General features: G+C 36.4%; 1 protein-coding gene across 1 annotated transcript; it reads left to right on the top strand.

The window, feature by feature from the left end:
* The first annotated feature begins 2,764 nt into the window (after positions 1 to 2,764).
* Positions 2,765 to 4,320, top strand: LOC144999183 (peroxygenase-like). The gene is made up of 6 exons (XM_078958694.1): positions 2,765 to 3,043; positions 3,180 to 3,329; positions 3,484 to 3,569; positions 3,639 to 3,733; positions 3,824 to 3,949; positions 4,037 to 4,320. Exons 1-6 carry the CDS (start codon positions 2,863 to 2,865, stop codon positions 4,188 to 4,190), a joined length of 792 nt encoding a protein of 263 aa, XP_078814820.1. The 5' UTR covers positions 2,765 to 2,862; the 3' UTR covers positions 4,191 to 4,320.
* Positions 4,321 to 24,374: the final 20,054 nt, after the last annotated feature.

The raw sequence follows: 24,374 nt of genomic DNA, 5'->3' as shown, positions 1-24,374 counted from the left end.
TGTTACACTGTTGGTCCCTACTGTTTATTTTTATTACACGTTTGGTCCCTATCTTACCTAAAAATATTATTATTTAAATAGGGGAAAATGGTGGGGTAGGTAAGGTCAGGTGACGCCGTGACGGAGTGGGGTTGGGAGTGTGTTTGATTAAATAAATGAAAAAAATCAATGGCAAAATAGTCTTTTTAGGTAAGACAGAGACCAAACGCGTAACAAAAAACAGATACTAAGGACCTTCCGAGTTAAAAAAATAAGTTAGGGACCAAACGTGTAAATTACACCAAACCATAGGGACCATTCGTGTAATTTACTCTATTCAAAATTGAATATAACTCTAATCATAAATGAACTACTACATCCTTATTTTTCCATTGAATTTTCTTGTTGCTACCATACACACAGAAACAAGAAGGGCTCCCTTGGTCATGTTGTCGATTTCCGTACTTACGACTATCCTTCTTCAAATCGTCAAGTTTTACATAAACCTGTTCAAAACATCAATCTTTCAGTTAAATTTTCTGTAGTTATAACATAGTTTCATTCATTGATGATTAAACTCAAAAGGCATCATTTATTGGTCACCGATTAAAACATAGAAGTAAATAAATATACATAATCATAAATGAATGGAATTCAAATGAAAAACATAACAATCATCGAAACTAAAAACGATTTAAAATTCAAAACCTAGACATATAAATTAAATTACAAGGATAGATCAACTTGAGTTGTAGCAAAAAGAGAGTAAATACATAATAAAATAAAATAATCAAACCAGGTTGCTCATGGTGATGTGGAGAATAGTTGTGATGTTAGGGATGTTGCAGCCGGTGAAAAATAACGTACCTGCGGTGGTATAATGTGGATGTGATGGTGGCGATTTGAAGCAAGGGTGATGATGATTGGAGGGGGCGATGACCAGTAATGTTGTTTACTTGTTTTCACGGTGGAAATATTGGCAAAGAGAAAAGGGGCGACACCGGGAAGAGGGAAGAGAAGAAGAGGGCGGCATAAAGATGAAAATAGGGTTAGGCATAAGATGATTAGTAACTGTATATACAAGAAAGAGAGAGAATATAAACGTAATCTAAGAGACAAAGAGGTATTTTAGGAATTAGGAGTTGGATAAGATAATTTATGACAATAATACCCTTTTATAATTTTCTAATTAGAATTGTCTAAATTTAATTGTATTAATAATTGTAAATATCTAATTTAATTATAACCTTGGATTGAAAATATTAAATGATTCAGATCTGTTCTCACGTTCTTAATCTTTTAGGTGCTCTCATTTGATCATATATATATATATATATATATATATATATATATATATATATATATATATATATATATATATATATATATATATATATGTTAAATGGTGATTTTTTTAAATAGTTAGCCATTATAGAATGTATTTACTAAAAGCTTTTAATTGAATGAAAAATAGTAGACAGATGATGTAACAAAAAAAAATTGAAAAATTACAAATCTAGCATTTTTTAATCATTTCTAAAAAAAATAGCCAAAATGTTAACGGAAACCTCATAGGAAGTTCATTTGGTTGTTGTTTCGTGACTTGTCGGTCTGTTGTTTGATAGTTATTTTATCCAATTAGTATGATATTTCGTGTAATAAGTTGTTGTATCGTGACCCATCATCCTATAATATATAAAGTTCAAAAAATTCTTTTGTCATTTTCGGGTATTTGAAGTACAAAATTTTCTCTGATAGAGGTCAACAAAATCAGTTTAATAGTATTGTACGTAGTTTTCTTATCGTTATATACCATTTAGCGTGAAATCTCGTAGTTGTGGGTTTGTTTGTTTTTTTTCTTCGAAATAATGAAAAAAAAAAAAGAATAACAAAATTGCAGATGATATTGCCATCTACGGTGTACAAGCCGCTAATGCACATGATGTCCATTTAAAACTTGTACACAGCAAATGACAATGGCATCTTCAGTTTTGTTATTTTTTTCCTATTTCTTTCGGTTTAGTTGCAGGTTTGAACTTTATTATGTCTCATGCCTTGATTATGTTTAGTCAAAATGTGCGTAGTCATAGTCAACATAAAAAAACAATAATCAAAACAAAAGATAAGAAGATGAAACAACGAATGGTACATGTGCATATACAATTTCGTTTTCGGAAACCTAGGAATTAAGAACAAACGAAATAGTAGTTTAGATGAAAGGAAACCGTAGAGCCTAAGCTATGTGCAAAAATGATGGATAACATATTGACTCATATTCAAATCCTGACACTACTCTGTGGTCATGAAGGTTCGTCTGCAATGACTTCAGTTGTTCGCAATGTGAAATTAGTATTTATGCGAAAGATGGGTCGAAAACCTTGTTAAGAGAAGTTCTCTTTCAAAAAAAACATGGAAAGTTAACATGGTCTCTGATTTCAATGTCTATTTTTAGCAAAATGGCTGATTTCTGCTATTTTTTAATAAAATAATTAAAAAGATAGTAGATTTATAATTTTCTCTAAAAAATATTTATAAGGTTACTTAATGGAGATCCTCTAAAATTATCATTTTGAACATAAAAAATTCACAAAAATACCTAAAAGTCAAATCCGATCAAACCCGTCCAATTTTACGATCGAATCCTCATCCAATTCAGACAATTTATTAGGCTCTTCTCCTTTGAATGGCCCTCTAGTTTTCACAACGGGTCGAATATTTCATGCGATCCGGATCCGGTTCGAAACGAAATAAAATGGAGGGAAATTGAAAAAGGCACGTGGAAAGAAGTATGACACGTGGCGGAACGCAAAGTGAGTAAGCACAGTCTCCAGCTCCACCTCAAAGCGGTGAACCAGTTTAAGACAGACGTATTTCCATTCTCTCATGCACACTACATCCAAACCACACACACTCAAACAACAAGAACAAACAGACTACACAGAAATGGCGACAAAGATGATCGGAGGCTCCGACGGAAGTGCTTTGACACCGGAGGCGGAGTGTGAACCGTTGACTTATGAGAGGAGAGTTCGAACCGACTTGGAAACTCATCTTCCTAAACCTTGTAAGTTCTTCATCACTTCATCCAGATTTGTCGTAATATTAGTAACAACTTGTTGTTACTTCATGATTCTGATTGCTTTTCCAGATTTCATTTAATCTTTACGAACACTTTTGTAATTTTGTGGTGTAATGATCAGATCTGGCTAGGGGACTTGTAGCTCCAGATGTCGAGCATCCAAACGGAACGCTAGGGCACAGGCACAACGACATGACTGTTCTCCAACAGCATGTTGCTTTCTTCGATCAAAACGACGACGGAATCGTGTACCCGTGGGAGACGTACTCCGGTGAGTTACCTTCAAATACCTTTTTCCTCCGATGAACGAACATCACCTTTCAATTGGATGTTTAAACGAGTCGATAAGAAGATTGCTATCAGTAATCCTTCAAATTTATATGAATTACCTACTCTTAAGATATTGAATTTACAATCAATTTCAGGAATGCGTCAATTAGGGTTCAATTTCGTTATCTCCTTCATAGCAGCCATTGTTATCAACTTCGGATTGAGCTATCCCACACAACCTGTACGTTCTTCATCTTCCTCTCTTCGTAACTAATTAATTCTATATACTGATTATTGATCCACAATCCAGAGCTGGATTCCTTCCCCTTTCTTCCCCGTATACATCCACAACATCCATAGATCCAAACACGGAAGCGACTCAGGAACTTACGATACTGAAGGAAGGTCTGTCAATCGTCATCATACTCTTATAATCTCCCATCAATTTGAACCTTCTTCTTCTTACGATGAAATCTAATTCGTGTCCATTATCAGATACTTACCAGTCCACTTCGAGAACATGTTCAGCAAGTATGCAAAAACAGTACCAGACAAGCTGACACTCGGAGAGATTTGGAACATGACTGAAGGAAATCGAGTAGCGTTCGATTTGTTCGGATGGTTAGTACTAGTTGGATTCAAAGAAACAAACAAACCCTAATTTACCTTTTCTTCATATAAAAATGAAAGTTGGAAACTTTTGTACAGGATTGCAGGGAAGTTGGAATGGGCGATATTGTATGCGCTTGCTAGGGATGAAGAAGGCATGCTGTCGAAGGAGGCAGTAAGGCGGTGCTTTGATGGGAGTTTGTTCGAGTATTGTGCTAAAATGAACCGAGCTGCGCAGGATAAGATGTACTAAAGAGTAAAGATGGTGGTGTTTAATTATGCAAGTTAATGATGTGGATTAATGTTAATTATGTAAGTGAGTCTATAATAGTAGACTATATATAGTTTTTATGTTTGGTTGTGTGAGGAAATAAGAATGTTGAAAGAGATGATTTATGTTTTTTTTTGGCCTGTTTTAATAAGGTGGATTGTTCATACTCCTAGGATGTTTTGTAGTTTGCTTTATATATTATTTAATTTGATTGAAGCTTAAGGTTTTCAATTTGAAATGTGTTGTGATTCATATGATTGGGCCTTCTTAGATGACATTTGTTTGGGCTTTGGCAATAAGTAAATTACAAATTTGGTCCACATGTTTGGCCCAATTCACATATTTGGTTGTAGTATTGGATTTTTCCATGTCATCTATGTTGAGATGATCCTTCATTCGTAGACAACGAGGATTACAAATATATAATTTGTGATGTTATTAATATTATCGGGAAGGTTTTGTGTGCTTTGTTGGTAATATCTTTAACCAATATATATGTGTGTTAAGTTTTCATTGTTTGTGTTTTTCCTTGTTTTATGTTTCTCATGTTTCTTTGGGTTGTTGGTAAGCTTAGTGTAGTATTGGTTGCGCCTTGCTTTTATTGGATTGCGTGTTTGATGTGTTGGTAATTAATGATGTGGGACTTTGAAACATGTAGATTACTTGTTTTGACAAGTGATATTATAGTTAGGTAAAATGTTAGACAATTTTGATTCCCAATCGTAACAGGTGACAACATAGTTGGAGTGTGATAAATCTAATTTGGTAGCTTTGGTCGTGGTGGCAAGAGTGGTATGGTGTTATAAATTGTATTGATATAGTCGTGATGGTGGTTGCATGAGTGGGTGGTGGAAGAAATAGTGTTGTGATGCTGGCAAGAGTGGTATGGTTAGGGATGTCAATGGAACCAAACGGGAGCGGAAATTGCTCCCGCCCTCACCCCCGAAATCAGTTGTTGCCCCCGTCCCGGATCCCACTATGCCCTGATTCCGCTTCCGGTTACCTCCATTGCCCCCGGTCCCGCCCCCTTTCCTCCGGTTTATAGATTTAAAATTCGATTTTTTTTTTGCTAAAAAACTACTTTGTTTTAGCCTAAAAAGACTATTTTTAATAACTTTACAAGCTTAAAACTTAATGTTTTATAAACTAAAAAAATTAAAAACCCAACATTACCAATCCAACATTACAAATTTACAAATCCAACAACCTTACAAATATAAAATAAGACAAACTTAATATTACAAATATAAAATACTTAAATGTTAAAAAATATATGATCAATTCACTACATCTTCAATATCCATTAACTGGAAATGGGAAAGTGAAACCTAACCTAAACAAAAAATTAGAAAATCTATTTTGTATATGTATTTTATATTAAATATATATTTTTTACATAAATGTACAACCGGGACCCCCGCGAGAGTACGGGACGGAAATACCGACTCCCGACCTCAGTCCCAAAAATAAATGGGGTTTAATTCTGCCCCGACCCTGCTCCCGCTCCCGGATTTTTAAAGAATAACTTCCTCCACCTCCTCCAATTGTTCTCCCGGATTTTTAAAGAATACCATCTTCATGATTTCTTGTTCCTTCTTAGCATTAAGTTCCTTAATCTTACACAGATTTAAAGAATAACTTCCACCTATGGAGACAATTCCATATTACCATTTTGACCATCACTTCTGAACAAGAGTTACCGCTTTTCAAAATACGTCAATATGGTCCTTACTCTATACTTCTAATTGTCAATGAGCAACCAATCTTTGGTAAACCTCAGATTGTCCTCGACAATTTTGCTTAATCATTTTAGTCATTCCAGTTCTATTCCTTTTTCCATCTTAATGCCCTAGGCATTTGGAAAATTTAGAATGGATGAATATTATAGCATATTCAATCGATCCTATATCCGAAGCATATAGGACACGATTCATGCTATAAAATTATTATTTGCCATGTTCTCACAATTCGAACTATGAAGAGGTATGCCGTAATCATAATCGAATTTTGAGATCGCAACATATATAGAATTTCCTTATGTTGAACCATTCCAGCATAACATTCATATATATTCTTGACTAAAGTAGATTAAAATATCAATCTAAGCTTGTAGAATTGGAGTGAAGTATAAAATCCACTCCCTTAATTATAGCAAAACAACTTTTCAAAGCAAATTGAAACTTTTGTTTTCTATAATTAGTATTGCTAACTTGCAACACTTAACATAATCACCATGCTCCCACTAGCATAATGATTACCAACATAACACTTTATGCTCCCACTAGCTTTGACATGTACTCAGAAATCAGTTGGACTTGTAGAAATCAATACTTTATTGACTTTCTTACCAAAGTTCATATTTCTGATACTAGATTGCTTTGATAAGACTTTATCAAAATTATACACCTTTCTTTAGATAGCTCACATGTTTGTCTAGACCTTTTGCAATTCTCACTAGTTAGTGTGCCGTTTAACCACACATGCTCCACTAACTATATGAGAATGCAAATATCACAACCGCTATCTACTTAAAATCTTCTTAATGGAAGCGTTTCCTTACCATCATTTTCATGAATCAAAGAGAAACCTCATGAAACTTAGATTTTATGGTGTATGTGTTCTTTTCCATGTGAATTTTGTCAAAACCATAATCACAGGACTAGGTTAGTGACACTTCCAAATTCATATGGACTGAACTTGTGCAATCTTAATTTCTTGCCACCCGACAGCACAAGGGCCTACCATTGCTTCCAGATTGTTATGCAAACAGTCGAGAACTCTCAGAACTCCAATGCAAAGCCAACCTTAACTGGGATGAGCACAGAATATGTCAACACGATCGGTTACAAACCTCAAGTCGTGGGCTAGTGATTAACAAAACTCTTGATTAGTTCTTGAAACTATTTCAGAATCTTTTAGACTCCCACTGTCCTCTTGACATATAAGACTTATCTTTATCAAGAACCATTCCTTGACAATACAAATATTCAAGAGCTAGTGCGGATTCTTATCAAGTTAAACATTTCCCATAATTGGACTTAGTTGGTCTTTGTTTTATCCAAAACATCCCAACTAACCAACCTCAAATGTACAAGAGTATGACACATCTTACTCTACATTTGATAAGTGTTATAAACTTTCTAAATATTATGTCACTCAATGGCTCAATCTTGGAGTATGACTCTAAGATTTGATGTATGATTTATCTTTTGATTTAACCATTTCAACAACTCATGATTCCTCTCCTTAGCCAAACAAATGAACTAAGGTGTCCTTAGAGGATTAATTGTGATCTGGTTTCATAATCACTAAGATAATCATAAAACAAAATACACACGTACTCTCCCATCTCTTCAGATTGGAGAAACTTTTATCTTTCTGCCTTATTTGATTCTTCTTATTCATTCTGCCATACATTGAAACTTTTCCAATGTTTCAGAATTACACTTAAACTCGTAAGCATAACCATATTTACTAAACTTTAGTAAATCATAATGAATAATCTTATCAACCTTTGTAGTGGACCTGACCAGCACACAACCCAGTGTACCCAATCTGTTAGTCCTTTGCTTGACTCACATGTGAATGTGAACAAGGAATTAGTCTTAATTTACCAAAGATGAAAATTCTCCTTCATCACACAATACAACTTGCATGATTCCAAGTTTCTATCTAACTGAAACTTGGGTGATGAGAATCTTTCCTTATTTGGTAAATTATGATACTACCACTAATGAAAGAATCAAATCCATTTACCCATATTGCTTATCAATGGAAACATATAAGCAACAACCTTTTTCACAAATGCCATTGTAAGGATACTTAAAATAAATAAAATCAAAACCATTTTCTTTTATTTTAAAACTTTGCGGAAAACTTATCCTTACAATCCACATGGAAAACTTGTTGTTATCCTTTCCTAAGCAATATATCTAACTCTTAAGTAACAACTCAAAATTCTGATCACGGAACCATGCAATCGAAATCCATCTTCACGATCAAAATCAACATATACTTCCTTTAAGTTTCTTCACTCTTCTTTGATTCTTAAACATCAATATGTGACCCAGTCACAACATGCAATAAGAATCTCAGAATAGAAACTTAATAGAGTTAGACAATGGACTTTACCTGAAGTAGAGTCAAACATTTGACTTCACTATCCTTATGAACTTTTAGGTAAATTTGGCAGATTCGCAACCAATGCCCTTCCTTTAGAAACATATGGACTCTTTGGAAACGGTACACGGGACTATCACAAACTTAGCCTTTCTCTTTACCATTTGGTCAACCGAGTTGACTATGGCCAATCCCTTTCAGTTGGGAAGAGAAATTTTTTCTAGAATTCCAATGTTACCATTGTAAATGTCCATGGAACTTTGGGAAGTTGATCTTCCAATCAAATTTTGCTTTACCAATGCTCCCAATCATTGCTGATTCAACATCATCAAGCAAATAGGTAAGATCATTAGGGGTCATGTCGTGATCTGTCATCAGGGAGTGACCAAGTCAACAGCCAGCTACCTTGAGACTTCGACACCCGACTCTCCCGGCTTGTCAATATGTGACTTAATCTCCAAGACTTAAGCACATATAGACTTTGTTTTCCAATAGGGATTGAGTGAATTAGAACTTATCATGTCTTGAAACTTGTGGGATATGGAGATTTATTGGAGGAGGTGGAGGAAGTGAAGTATGATTTCCAATCCCACTAATGCACAACAAAGGGATTGATCTTTCACCTTGATTGCCATTCGGGATATCATCTTCATTAGGAAGCTTCTTCCTAAGATTTGGGAAGACCATAGTTGTCTAAACTAGACATCTATAATGGGTGAAATTCAAGTTAGTTGATTTAAAGTCCTTAATATAACACCCAATATGAAATATTAAGGCTAGGACCCAATAACCTATTTATAATTGGAAGAGGGATGTCGTAATCCAAATTATAAAATAGTTAAAGGTAGGTAAATGACGATTTACCAATTTCCACCATGAAAAACGAAATATAATTAAGTTTTAATTGGATTTGAAACTCCTAGATCTTTTGAGATACATTGAACTTTCAATGGCATGTTTGAATCTCGATTGTGCCCTCTCAAGTTTGTGACTGGGATGCCGAGGATCACAAACAAGGTGTGAATAACCATACAAATTGACTTGGTACCCTTAACAATATTACCTAATCGATGTGTCGGTTAACCACACACGCTCCATCGATCTATAATAAAGTCAAGTTACCCTTTGCCACTCTTACTAGTCCATGTTAGTGTGTCGGTTAACCACACACGCTCCACTAACGAATTGGTAAGGAACAAAGTGTAATTTTATGGGCTAGCACCAATTTCACATTTTCCTAAAGTAATTAAGATTGGGAATTTATAATGTATAGTTACTTTATAATTCATTATACTTTTAATGAGTATTTAAAGTCGCATCCTACCCGTTCGGATAACGACCCTCCACCGATCAAGGAAGCGGTGGGTGAGAGTGGACACCCATTAAGTCAACATCCTTATACCCCCCTTATAGACCGACTTCGTGAATGGGGCCTACTAACGGTAAGAATGACATATTCTTATACATATCTATATAATTAAAATTATAATAATAGTATAAGGGTGTATTTTAAACATTTAAAATACTTGGTGGTTTAATCTATTAATTAAACTATACTCTTAATTTAATTAAACTTAAACCATGTCTTTATGGAATTATTAACTTTTTTAATTAAACACGTTAATTAAAAACTTGAGGGCAAGAATTGAAACTATTCCAAGTCTCTTCAATTTGTAACTTATGAGTTTTAATGGTTCATAAAGTTGAAGACTCTTCATTTAATGAAACCTACTATTCTTTAATTTCAACTTTTAAAGAAGTGACTTTTGGTTATCCATAACTTGAGGACAAGTTATGGATACCATCAATGCCATTAAGATCATTAATTAAACATACATGGAGGTTACACATAATTCCTATGATCTTCTAAAAACTCATAAGAACACAAATTCATGTCATGCAATTTCAAGAAATCATATAAACATATACAATACTTGAAATTTCATAAAAGTCATGCAAAAATGGGTTAACATAATCATTATCATTTTGAAAAACATATTTTACAAGTCCAAAATAGATTGGGATAATGATTTTAATCCATTTCCAGCAACAAAACACGAAAAGCTGCCCAACACGCTCCTACTCGTCGAGTGCATTATCCTACTCGACGAGTAGGATGAATTTGTTCATGGACTCGACGAGTCCTCCCTATGAAATCGGCGAGTCCAGTCGTCAGAGAGCATATTTTTGACTTTTCAAGCAGTTTGCATCAAGTATACAGAAAACAATCCTAGGCTCTGATACCACTGTTGGGTTTTGAGCATTCTAACACTTCCTAAGTGTACATGCAACCCTAATAACCTTGAATCTATGTTTTCTCTATATACATGAAAATTTCTTTTTCAAGGTTATTTCCTAACTAGCATGGCATGGGGATTACATAAAACATAAAAACTAGTAGAAACACATACCTTGTTGTTGCTTGGATTCCTTCAAGACTTTGTGAGCCTAGCACCCCAAATGTTGTGCCTCAAATGCTTCACACAACACTACAACCTTGGAATAACTAGAGAGAATCCTTCTACACTTCAAAATCGGCTATACCCTCACAAGAATACTCTAGTGCCAAATTTGCATGCTATAGGGTTTCTTTTATAGTGTGTCATAATTAGCAGTTACAAATGTAAACCCTAATTGTCATGACTCTTCATTTCTCATGACCCATGGGTTTGTAACTCCCATGGACTATCCATGGAGCTCCATATGGTTATAACCAAACCCATAAAACATGGATCATTAATCCACCATAAAAGAATTGATGATTGTCATAATCAACCCTATATATTTAATTAGTCCCACTTTGATCACCAAATTAATTCTAGATTAATACTTGATCAAATACTAATTAAATAATACTATTATTAATATATTAGAACTTATAATATATTAATAATCATAAGTGCCTTATTCTCTCATTTAGTCTATCCAAGTATTGCAATGCCATGCAACCCAAATGGACCATGCCGGGTCGGGTAAAGTTCATACCAAATAAAGTTATGGACTTAGACACTATATCCAACAATCACGACCTTAACCTTGGCTGGATCGACTAGAATACCCTTCTCGTTGACAAGGTGCCCCAAAATTGGTACCTCACGCAACCAGAACTCACACTTGGAGAACTTTGTGAAAAGTCTCTCCCTCCTCAATGTCTCTAGCACTTCCCTCAAGTTCTCCTCATGCTGCTACTGAATCTTAGAATAAACCAAGATATCATCAATCAATACTATCACAGACCGATCTAGCATCGGTATGAACACTCGGTTCCTGAGATCCATGAACGCAGCCGAAGCATTGGTGATCCCAAAAGGCATCAGCATGAACTCGTAATGATCATAACGAGTCCTGAAAGCTGTCTTTTGCACATCCTCATCCCTGACCCACATATGATGATAACCCAATTTCAAATCAATCTTGGAGAACCAAGAAGCACCTTAAAGGTGGTCAAAATGATCATCAATCATCGGAAGTGGATAATGGTTTTTCACCGTTACCTTATTCAACTCCCGGTATTCGATACACATACAATGAGACCCGTCCTTCTTCTTCACAAACAGCATCGGTGCACCCTAAGGCAAATTGCTCGGTCGAATAAATCCCTAGTTTAACAGCTCCTGTAGCTATGTAGAAAACTCCTACATCTCTATAACATCCCACTTTTCGAGACCAAAAAAATTTCATTTTTAATAAATACTTCACAACATAAGTTACCAAAACATTACCCAAGTTATTTCATTTATAAACAAAAACTATAAAAACGTGTCTGAAACCAACTCAACACAAGTAATATAAATCATAGTACAATCCTAGAAACTCAATGCGGAAACCATATGCGTGTGAGTGTGTGATGCGCTGCTACACCGCCGGCTCCTTGCCCTTGGATGAAGAGGTACCTAAAACCAAAACTTAAACTGTAAGCACAAAGCTTAGTGAGTTCCCCCATCATACCACATACCATACATACTGCCGGACATTTCTGGGGTACCCGACCTACCCATGTCAAGCCATTCTGGAGTGTTGAACTACCCATGTCAAGCCATTCTGGGGTGCTGACCTACCAATGTCAGGCCATTTTGGGGTGCCGACTACCCTCCGGTCTATCTCAACCGACATTGAGGACTATTTCACCCCTACCTCTATCATACAATAACAAAATATAATCATACGGTCAAGCATATTTGGGGTACTGACCTACCCTTCGGTCCTAACGACCAAGTCAGGGAAAAACTATTCCCTGCTACTCCCGCTAACTCACATAGCATATCATATAAGCATATCTCATAAGCATATCACATAAGCATATCTCATAAGCATATAACATAAGCATATTTCATAAGCATAACACATAAGCATACCAAGATAATTATCACAAAGACAATTATCTACCAATTACTTTTGTTGGTGGGCCGACATTGTAGCCTTAGACCCACCCCTATTGGAAGGTAACTCACGTTGATGCGTGTAGTGTCTGCACTTTCCTCGATGTTAAAGTCGGCTCTCCTCGACTCCTCAATCCCTACACGACAACCCTTCTAAGTTATCAACTTGTACTTACAACCCCTACAAGGTTCAACTTGAATCCAAATCAAAGTCAAAGTCAAAATCAAACCTTGGTCAAGTCAACTCTTTGGTTGACCAGACTCGCCGAGTTGGTCCGCCAACTCGTCGAGTCCCTTTGTCCACGAAATACTACAAACCTGTCCCCACTCGTCGAGTCTAGCAAGAGCTCGATGAGTTCACCTTCAACAACACTTCAATCAATCTTCAACCAACTCGGTGAGTTCTTCCTTGAACTCGTCGAGTTCATCTTCAGCATATGAATGCGTCTAGTCTATGACTCGTCGAGTTGTAAGAACAACTCGTCGAGTCCATCTTCAAAGATTAGGAGATTGCCTTGGACTTGCCGAGTGTGTTCTAGCACTCGTCGAGTCCCATGATTCCTAGTTCCCTTACGAGCCTAAAAAACTGGGGAACCTTCCACACTATCATCTGGTCCTTCGACAGAAGGGATTTGGTGGTCATTACACCCCGACTCACCGAGTCCAAAGAACGACTCATCGAGTCCATACTTGACCATTACTATACAGTCAATTTAAATGAGTCTTAACACCTCAAAACTATAGATCTAGCCTCCTAATGTCCATTTTACACGTAAAGTCTCAAGCTTGGTGCACATGCATGGGATCTTTGGCTCAAAAGCCATAAAAGATGGTCTACGAGATGCATGGGGTGTTTATGGAAACAAAGTTGGCATCTTTATGCCATAAAGACCCCCAATGGCCCTAGATATGAAGTCGTAAGTTCATATTACACTTCACAACCTGAAAATGGATTAGAAAGCCCTAAATATACCAAGATCCAAGCCATAAAGATGATTATTTACATCGAAGATCAAGATAGGAGCTTTTTACCTTAAATGAGCTAGAAATGGAACACAATCTCTGGATCTCCAAGCTCCCACTTGAACTACCAAGCTCCTTTCCTCTTCTCAAACTTCACAAACTACCAAAATGCACAAAATATCCTTAGAATACTCATAAAAGGCTAGGGTTTTGAGTTAGGGTTTGCTCTAGACGATAGGAACTGAGTTGAGGGTTTATAATGTGTTTAAATAGGGTGCAAACCCTCAATTTAGGGTTTTACTCAAACAGCATCTACTCACCGAGTCGGTCCCCCAACTCGTCGAGTAGACTACTTAAACTTCCCGCGGATCACGAATCTACTCGATGAGTTGGGCCTCCAACTCGTCGAGTACCAAAGAAAACATAACAAATACTTGAATTAAAGGCATACCAGGAATCGAGTGTTACAATCTCAGGAGGAGCTATCCTATATGGTTCTTTGGTTATCAGAACCGAAACTGGAACTAGATCAATCCTCAACTCAACCTAGCTCTCCAGAGATACCCCAGGAAAATCCTCCGGGAATACATCCGGATAATCTGCACAATCGTCACATTATCCATGATCATCTTACCCTTATCCCGGGTATCCATGACGTAGGTTACAAGGAACGATCCTAAAATAAAACAAATAAACATAGGCAAGAAATTCAATATAAATAAAGAGATAAGAAGAAAATACATACTCATCACCACATCAGGAGCTACGTGCGCCTCCTCTGCCATCAGCTAGAAAGCCCTGCTATTTGCCACAGGCACATCTGCCCGGCCCTGATGACCGTTAGTAATCCGAAGAGTCGCAGGAGCGGGTGCTGATACCGGTCCTGCTACATCCAAACCCGAACAATAGGCCTTCTTGTGGCCCCTCTAATTGCAATGAAAGCAAATAATATCTTATCCCTCGGTGGTTGTAGTAGTAGAATCCATGATATAATGACTCGTCTGGCTGCACCTGAAGCAACCAGATCCACCACCACTCATGCACGGTCCCTCGTGTGTCCTGCCGCACTTGCCATAGTGGCTATGGCCCTGATGGACTCTCGACTTGGAATCCAATACCTTGAGCCTCTTGCCCGAACCCCCTGATTTCTGAACCTCATCCGATTTCCTATTCCTCTCCATCTCCAGGTCAATCTCCCTCTCTCTAGCTCGAGCTATAATATCCTACAACGTTTTGTAGCTGTATCGTCTCACAAACTGGCAAATTTCGCTCTTCAGCATCTCGTGGTATTAATCCCTCTTCATCTCCTCATCTGCCACCTACTTTGGAACCAGAAGCGCCCTCTACTGAAACATCACGGTGATCTCATCCACCGTCTCCATAGTCTGGCGAAGATCCTGAAACTCTCGTGCGAACTGTTGCACCTTGATTACCGGTGCAAAATCATCTCGAAACCTTAGCGAGAAATCATCCCACGTCATCCCATCAACAACATCATCACCCACCGCACGCCGTACCTCCTACCACCAGTCTCGTGCCCTGTCCTTTAAAATGCAGGAAGCTAGTCTGACATTGTCCCCCTTAGGACAACGACTGGTGAAGAAGGCGTTAGCAATATCTGCTAACCACCACCAACTTGCTATAGGGTCCTTCTCCCTATGATAGTCCGAAGCTCCACATGCCTGGAATTCCCTGATTGTCTAAGAACGTACTCTCGCTAGTGTCATCATCTCGGAACGAAACGAGTTCAACCGCTCATCCAGAACCTCCAGAATACCCTCCTTGACCGATCTGAAGATCACCGGAGTATAATAAAGAATGCAAAGAGTAATCTCAAATGAGATGAACTCCCTAGTCTACTCATCTAGCTGCTCGGCTCCAGATCCTAAGCCCGAGCCCTCCCTAGCACCAGAACTACCAGTAGGTCTGCCTCGTAATACCACCATACTAAAAATGGGCATACAAAGGCATCTTTCCTAGCATTCTATCATGCAAAAAACTAAGCAGAACCTTATCCCTAACTAGCATGCGATTCACATATTCACATATCAAATCATAACAGATAACATGTATAGGTAATTTGGGTGAACTTAGTTGAGTTCAATTAATTGCATGCACCACACCCTTTATTCTTTTAGAAAAATCCCATTCTTAAAATATATTTTTGTTTTTGAAAAACTTTCCAAATCCTTAATTTGAGTTTAGACACACCCGAAAATGTGTCCGAATCCCTCAAACCAAGGCTCTGATACCAACTTATAACATCCCAAAAATGCGATCCAAAAAATTTCATTTTTAATTTAATAAAACAATAATTTCATTACATTATCCATATAATCCAAAAGAAAATAAGTGTATCAAAGATCCTATCAATCAGAGTAATATCTCAAAAGGGGAATCTGTATGGTGTGAATGATGCAATCATCTCGAGCCCTTCCCTTTGGAACCAGAAGCACTTGAAACATAAACTGAAAACCATAATCACAAAGCTTAGTGAGTTCCCCAAACTACCCCATACCATACATAATAAATCACATACTGGGCCCCCTCCCGGCATCCTAGCATTCTATCATGCAAAAAACTAAGCAGAACCTTATCCCTAACTAGCATGTGATTCATAGATTCACAGATCAAATAATAACAGATAACATGTATAGGTAATTTGGGTGAATTTAGTTGAGTTCGATTAACTGCATGCACCACACCCTTTATTCTTTTAGAAAAATTCCTTTCTTAAAATATATTTTTGTTTTTGAAAAACTTTCCAAATCCTTAATTTGAGTTCAGACACACCCAAAAATGTGTCCGAATCCCTCAAACCAAGGCTCTAATACCAACTTATAACATCCCAAAAATACGATCCAAAAAATTTCATTTTTAATTTAATAAAACAATAATTTCATTACATTATCCATACAACCCAAAAGAAAATAAGTGTATCAAAGATCCTATCAATCAGAGTAATATCTCAAAAGGGGAATTTGTATAGTGTGAATGATGCAATCATCTTGAGCTCTTCCCTTTGGAACCAGAAGTACTTGAAACATAAACTGAAAACCATAATCACAAAGCTTAGTGAGTTCCCCAAACTACCCCATACCATACATAATAAGTCACATACTAGGCCTTCTCCCGGCATCGAGCCCCGCTCGGTATACATATATATAATTCTTAAGCCTCACCTGTTGTCAGACCTCGCATGTCGTTGGGCCTCACCCACTATACACGTACAATATATATATCATATTCATGCTAACACATATAATGATCATAAACAATAGCATATGTTTCAGTCATCAAGCCTCGACCGACATCGAGCTCGCCCGGTATACATAGCAGCACATAACTCTTACAAAGGTCACGCAGTCTCCTAACATCCTGGCATAAACAACAGGGGATGACATTGATGCTTTAGACTCGCTAAACCCAGTGAGGAAACTCACCTCTACTATTGAATCTCACTTCAAAACCCTAGTTTCCATCATGAGGAATCCCCGAGCTAACAATACAAAATAGCACCCAATTAATATTTGGATTCCAATTCATAACCATAAGTCTAACAATCCATACTTGGGGTAAAAATACTAATTTACCCTTCACCTAGTTTGGCCCAAGGCTAAGGCCTAACTCAATATCTAATAAGGCCCGAAACCAAAATAATCAACCAAGACCCATTTATGGCCCAATTTTCCAAATTGGGCCCAAACCCCTTTATGGACTTACCCTAAAGCCCTACAATTTTCCTAGTCCAAACTCATAGCCCAAAAGCTTGATTCTAGGTGGCCCACTAAGGCCCAAGGCAACAAAGTCCAAAAAAATGACCTAACCGAGGTCTAAAAGTTGTGAAGCCCAACAGACTGAGTTTACGGGGCATACTCAGTTGTATGCTAAGCGTACATGCAAATCGGGTTGTAAGTCACGCGTATTGACTTGTACGCCTAATGTACTCAATCATTAAGCCAAAATAAACCTTAAACTCTTAATGCTTAAGACCAGAAGCTGTAGTTTGTATGAATCGAGTAAATGAAAATGAAATCAGAGTATGATTTAATCAAGAACACAAGTTGAAAATATATTTTGTTTGGCTCAATTATAATTCTGAAAGATACAATAAGGTTTTTAGAGTAAAGAACACGTAGCTGCAAAAGTTACTCTACCTCTAGCACCAATCCCTATTTATAGGAATTGCATAAGTAAGAAAAAAAACACATGGAGGCTAAAACCATAACGCTTCGACATATAAAGGTGCCCTTACGAAATACATAAAATGAATCTAACATAAAGACTTTGAATCCTAACAAGCTACAGATGACTACGACACCTCAAAACTAAATTCGAACTAAAAATTCTCCTTTTTTGTGTGCACTGTTGAACTTAAGTCATTAACAACTTTATAGCTTGATGAAGTACTCTTCGAATCTCTGTGTACCAACTGATTGTCTTTCGAATATTTTCTTTATCTCCTTCCATATTTTTTTCAATTATAGATACGAACAAGAATATTCGTGTACTGAGAATTCGTATACTTTTCCACATCACAAAGTTGCAATAAGAACTTTGTGATCTTATCCTTCTTATTCTTCCCAACAAACACAATACCCAAAGGTTTCACACATATTTCTCTATCTTCGATACTCTTCAAGCTTGTTTGACCTTTTAGCAATGATTGTGGCACATTAACTTGCCTACCCATTGCTAAGGCAAGTTCAACATCGGTCATGGCAAGACAACCATAATAATTGTTTATAAAAAGCTTGATATGTGCGAACTCAATCAGAAAATCTTCTTTTTTGGTCAATTGAAGCTTAGATACATCCATACTTCTCAAGATCTTCGCAACACTAACGAGATCATTGAGATTCAGCAAAGGAACATCTTCCACTGAGAAGTCACAAGCTACGTTGTTAGCTCTGACCACGTGAAATTGATAATTCTGCAATACCCCTTAGAACAATACATCTTTCAAAATATTGAGAGCTTTCACTATTCTCACCAATGATCAGATATCCTCTTCTCTTTTAACAAGTATTGCTTGAAATCTTAGCTTCAATCTTTTGTATTCTTCCTTGTCTTCGAACTTATCCACAATATGATATTAAGTTGAAATGAACATCATTTCATTGATAGGAAAATCCAACTGATTGACATCAGTATTTTTAGTATCATAGTTTTTTTTAGGAACCTTATCAAAGCCATGAATGATACCATTGAAAACTATATCCTCAATAGTTTAGTAACAAAATGGCTTTGTTGGATCACCTTTGTCAGGACCTGGTGGATCATTCTGTCTTTGTCTTAGGATGTTGTTGATCTGCCTTTGTTTTCCATTTCTTTTCCAGGGAAATATTTTTGTCTTCTTTAGAAGGATAGACTTGGTTACCCTTCCATTTGCCTTCCATTTCTTCCTTTGATGATTGTGGCTTCGAACATGAACCCCTAGTACTTGAACCAATGACTATGCCTTTGGTCAATGGCTTCGAAGTAAGTGTGGTAGAGGTTGTTGACATAGACTTAGGAAGTGAACTCGGAATATGTGTACTCATTACCTTCCCAACAACCTTCCCTTGATAAGTATCCTTCGATGGACCAAAGCCAACCCCCTTGCACCCCTGTTTTAACAGGTGGGGCATCTGTTGGCGTCAACTTTACCAGTTGCAAAAGATGAGCAAGTTCAACTTTAAAATTGTATTCTAAAGTAGAAAACATCTACAAAAGAGACTAATGAGAAACCAAATATGAAGGAGAAACATTAATCTTCGAAAGTGATTCCTTCAGGCTCCCCCAAAACCTCTTTGAGCTTAGCGAACACCTTGGTATCATACTCGTTCTTCGAATCAACCTTAGTGATTAAAGAGTTGTAAAACTCAACAACCTTCGTAACTGCATCAGCAATTACATTAACCTTAGAATGAAGCGTTGAGTAATTCTGATCAACTTTAGTTATCTCCTTCGTCATGTCAGTTTTGATTACTTCTATTTGGAGATTGATAGCCTCCTCCACTTTTTGAACCTCTTCGACGAACAAAAGATGATGTTCTTTAGCCACTGCTCGTAGATCCTTAACCTCTGACTGAAAATTATCAACATCACACTTCAATATTTCTTCATGTTGTGATGAAATCTGCTCCATTAACATTCATAACTGATTTTCTTAGGATCTTAAAAGAACATCAACTTCGATCCCAGTCACACCATTTCGACTCCCAGAGTCAACTTAAAGTTGTAGTAAAGAAGTCAACTTACGATTTAAGATCTTGAACCACTTTCCTGGCATAAGTATTTGGTCAGGAAAGTTATCCTCCTCAGGATCAAACTGGATATCGGCAAACGATACCATAACATCATCATCATCTCGATCAACCTCTAGAGTATTTTTTTTTACTTCGTTTGACTGTGAAGGAAAAAGCAAAGTGATAGGTTGATTGAGTATGTTGTGATAAGTGGGTGAAGTAGTGGAAGCTGGTAATGAAGTGGGTGTAGGTGTAATGAATGGTGGTAAGGAAGTAGAAGTGTCTATGATAGTTGTTTCGATGGTGAAGGATAAGAAAAGAGAAACATGTACAGTTAAAGTTAAAACAGGCGATGTACCTTGAGTTTCATGATTCGACATCCCATCACCCATTTTGACATTTACACCCATATTAGATATGTTCGCAGGGATGCCTGAAGTTCGAGCCTCCTCCAAAATGGATTCAGTAATCAAGACTTCGGGTGGTATGACACTGGTCTGCTCAGGGATGGATGGAGTTGATTGATCACCCAAATTAGTAGATGTGTCCATATTAGATGTTCTCACAGTGCCACTAAGACTTCTAGTCTCCTCGAAATTCGGCTTGATTGGAGAGTCCCTTTGAGGTGAATCGAAGCCAACATTATCATTTCGAAGTGGAGACTGAGAACCATCATATTCGAAATCAGTTTCCACCACAACTTCATCAAGAGGATCTTATAACTTCTTTTGCTTCTTCTTGATCTTATTTACCATATCTTGAACTCTTCGTTTCTTTGAAGCCAAAGAAACTGGAGATGGAATTTCACGAATAACCACACCTTTTTGAGTTAACCGTGGTTTACGAATCCTCTTCAATTTAGAAATAAAAGCCCCTTTAGGTGAGGAAATAGACTTCTTAGGAACATCTTCAATAATAAGCCTTGGTTTTGGTGAATGATGAGGCCTATGAGCTAGCTTCTTTGTTCGATTCATGACACCAGTTTTTCATGGCACCACTTCATTTTGAACATCTTGCATAATGGGTTCTTGAACAGGGTTTGTTACTTCCTTTTTGACTGTCTGCGGAACAGATTTAGGTTTGTCAATCTGTGAAGGTTTCTTGGAACTTTGACCACATTTTGAAGTTCCTTTAATTCCTTTTGAGAACAATACCCCTGTTTCAATAGTAGGATTGATTATGGTAAGATAAGAAACAAGAACATGGTTATTGGATCAACCTTACAAAGCATAGCATCGGGAATCCATGCAACATTGAGAAAGTCCTCCGAATCATCTTCAACATTCTTCAGATGTTCATAAATTCAAAATTCAGCTTTTGGAACATCGGCTGGAACTAAAATCCCTTCCTTCTCGTACATCTGTTGCATAATTAGACTCCAATATCTACCCACGACACACCATTGGCAACATTGGTGTGTGAGATAATAACACCAAACTCCTCCCATAATTGAGTAGCATAATCTACTATCAGATCATAATACAATCCAACAATCACAACATAAACTTAAAATTTAGCTTTATTAAGACCAACACTGCAACCCGTCAAGCAACGAAGAAATATCCTAAAGAGAAAGTTCCACACACATGGTAAAGACGACTGTTTAAACTGACTGAGTTTGGTGAGTGGGGGTTGATGACCCATCTCATTGAACACGTGAATCACTTATTCATTGGTAACCTCATAGAAATGTCCAACATATGGAATGTTCAAGATTTGAGAAAATTGTTTCTTTGTGAGCTTATACTTCTTATCGTTGGTAAGATGGAATGTGATTTAGAGTCCAATAATACCTCTAGAAACCCTATACAAACCCTATAACCATCTAGAATTTCACCCCCCTCCTAGGGAGGTTCTATAATTGGTTAATGTTCAACTTTTGAACATTATCACCTTTAATCCTTCCACTTTTAATTAATCCCAATATTAATTCCAATTAGTTTCTGATTAACTCTTAATTAAACAATAAAATTTCTAATTAACATATTATTCTCATAATATATTAATAAATCCTTTATTTTGATTTCTAATTAATTTATTAACTATATAATAAATTAATAACCCAATCTCTCTCTCCAAAACTCATTCCACTCAATTACTAGGATTGAGGGCAACTCAAAAGGACTTTGCTAATAATTCAGTATTATACTAATTTAGTTATTGGCTTAGACACCTAATCCAAAAGACTCCTAATTGGATATGTCTAAAACTAAATTACAAGTATAACTTCTAAATTAAACAACAAAGGGTGCTTTCCAAAGCAACTGTCGAACTCTGATCCGATCAGATGTTTGTCCTTTAGATAAGTGATCAAATATTCCTTCATTCTACAAGATATCTTTAAGATATTTCATATATTTTGGTCAAATTTGTTTCCATTGTCCCTTCAATTGGTATAAAAAACAAATGGACTCTTTGGAGTCAACACATGGAGCGATCCCAGAACTAACCATTTCTCTTTACCGTATAATCAAACAGTTTGATCATGGATAACCCCTTTCCATCGGGAAGAGAAATAGTTTCTAGACCACCATTTTCAATGTCCATGGAAACCTTGGAGTTAGACCTAATAAGCATCTCTTATTTAGATGTGCTCTTAAGCATTTCTGCTTCACCAACAATCAACATTTTGGTCAGATCAATTAGGGTCACGTCGATATTTGTCATATAAAAGTTCTCAATGAACTAATCATATGACTTTGGAATCGAGAGAAGAACCAAATCAATGGCTTGATTCCTTGGGAAAATGACACCCATTCTATCCAACTTGTCAATATACGATTTCTTTTCAAAACATGTGTATACACAAAGTTTCCATCTTTATGTTTATATGCCAATAGGGATTGAGTAGTCTCGTATCTTTCAACTTGAGGAAAATGTGACGTTGGGAGAGTCATAGGATGGGGAGGTGGAAGAAAGATGATGTCTAGTTCCATCATTTCCTAAGGAAGGGAAAAACAATTTCACCTTGACTTGAAATTGGAAGACCATCTCTAGAAGATTAAGGAAAACTATTTCCTTAAGAATGATGAAGACCATTTCTATCTTCATAAGATATTTTAAAATAAGAGAAAAGAAGAATTCAAGTTAGTTGATTTTAATCCTTAATTATTAACCCATAAATTTAAATTAAGGTTAGAATCCATATTTTCGATTCGAACATTGAAGAAGGATATCGTAATCAAACTCGAATCTATTTTAGGTAGGTAAGGCTTTTACCAATTTCAATCTTATGATACTCCTAGATCTGGTGAGATTCATTGATTCTTGTTAATGGCATGTTTAATCTCGGATTATGCTCTCACTTTTGTGATTGGGATGCCGATGATCACAAACGAGATGTGTATAACCATGCAAACCTGCTTGGCAACCTCAATGTCATTTATCATCTCACATTGATGTGCAGGTTAACGACACATGCTCCATCAACAATGATAATTCTCAAGATGCCATCATATCTCTTTATAATCCCTATTAGTGTGCTGGTTAGCCATACACGCTCCACTAACAACATATAAAGCATGGTATGTGTTTTCATGGATTATCATACTTTTCACATTTTCCTAAAGTAACTAGAGTGAGATTTTTAATAAAAGAGTTCTAGTACTTTAATAGCATTATACTTTTAATGAAGTTAATATCCTATCAGATCCATTCTGCTAACAACCATCCACCAAACAAGGATACGGTGGGTGAGAGTAGACACCTATTCAACTACCATTTTATAGGCAGTTTTCCTATATCCCCTTTAGAGTCTGGCTTCGTGAATGAGGTATACTAGCGATCTAATTGACTTAGTCTTATACATATACTAATTAACTTTTAATAATACATATATAAGGTTTGTTTTAAACATTTCAAAATACAAGGTTTAAGTTTAAATTTTTGAAATTAATATAAAATAAATTTAATTAAAAAAATAAACCAATTCTGATTTACTCTTTATCTTTTAATTAAACCATTAATTAATTTAATTAAATCAATATGGATCAAGTAATTATTTACAATTGAACAATTAATAAAATAATTCAATTTAATCCTTAACATAAGCCTTCTATTTTTCGAAAAAAGGCTAGGGTTTACTAGGTTTTAATCGTTCAAATTTTAAGGCTCTTAAAATAACAAATAAGGAAACAAGGCAAACCCTAGAAGGGATCCTTAAATTTTGAAAATTAGGCAAGGGGGCTAAGGGTTTCAAAAACCCTATGTAAGTTTCGAAAATACCTCCTTAGGGTTTAGTTTTTATAAACCCAATTTTTGATCTATTCAACTCGGTGAAAGATCAATAAGAACAATGGCTCTGATACCATGAATGAGTTTTATATGTTACAAAACATATAATTTTGACGGAAAAACATAAACCCTAAGTTCACTTGCACCCAAAAGGATTTATGTTCTCACTATGATTTGGAAACAACTATTGAATATTAAGAACCCTAAAAGTACACTGATATTTTTGAAAATACTAAAGGGTT

Source organism: Lactuca saligna, chromosome 1 (genome assembly GCF_052625555.1).
Source record: "Lactuca saligna cultivar CGN05327 chromosome 1, ASM5262555v1, whole genome shotgun sequence".
Taxonomy (NCBI): Eukaryota; Viridiplantae; Streptophyta; class Magnoliopsida; order Asterales; family Asteraceae; genus Lactuca; species Lactuca saligna.
This window is presented reverse-complemented; position numbering and strand designations above follow the sequence as displayed.

Coding starts and splice junctions, on each gene's coding strand:
- LOC144999183 (XM_078958694.1), top strand. CDS start 2,863: ATGCACACTACATCCAAACCACACACACTCAAACAACAAGAACAAACA. Junction 3,330..3,483: donor CCCGTGGGAGACGTACTCCG/GTGAGTTACCTT, acceptor AATCAATTTCAG/GAATGCGTCAATTAGGGTTC. Junction 3,950..4,036: donor GCGTTCGATTTGTTCGGATG/GTTAGTACTAGT, acceptor ACTTTTGTACAG/GATTGCAGGGAAGTTGGAAT.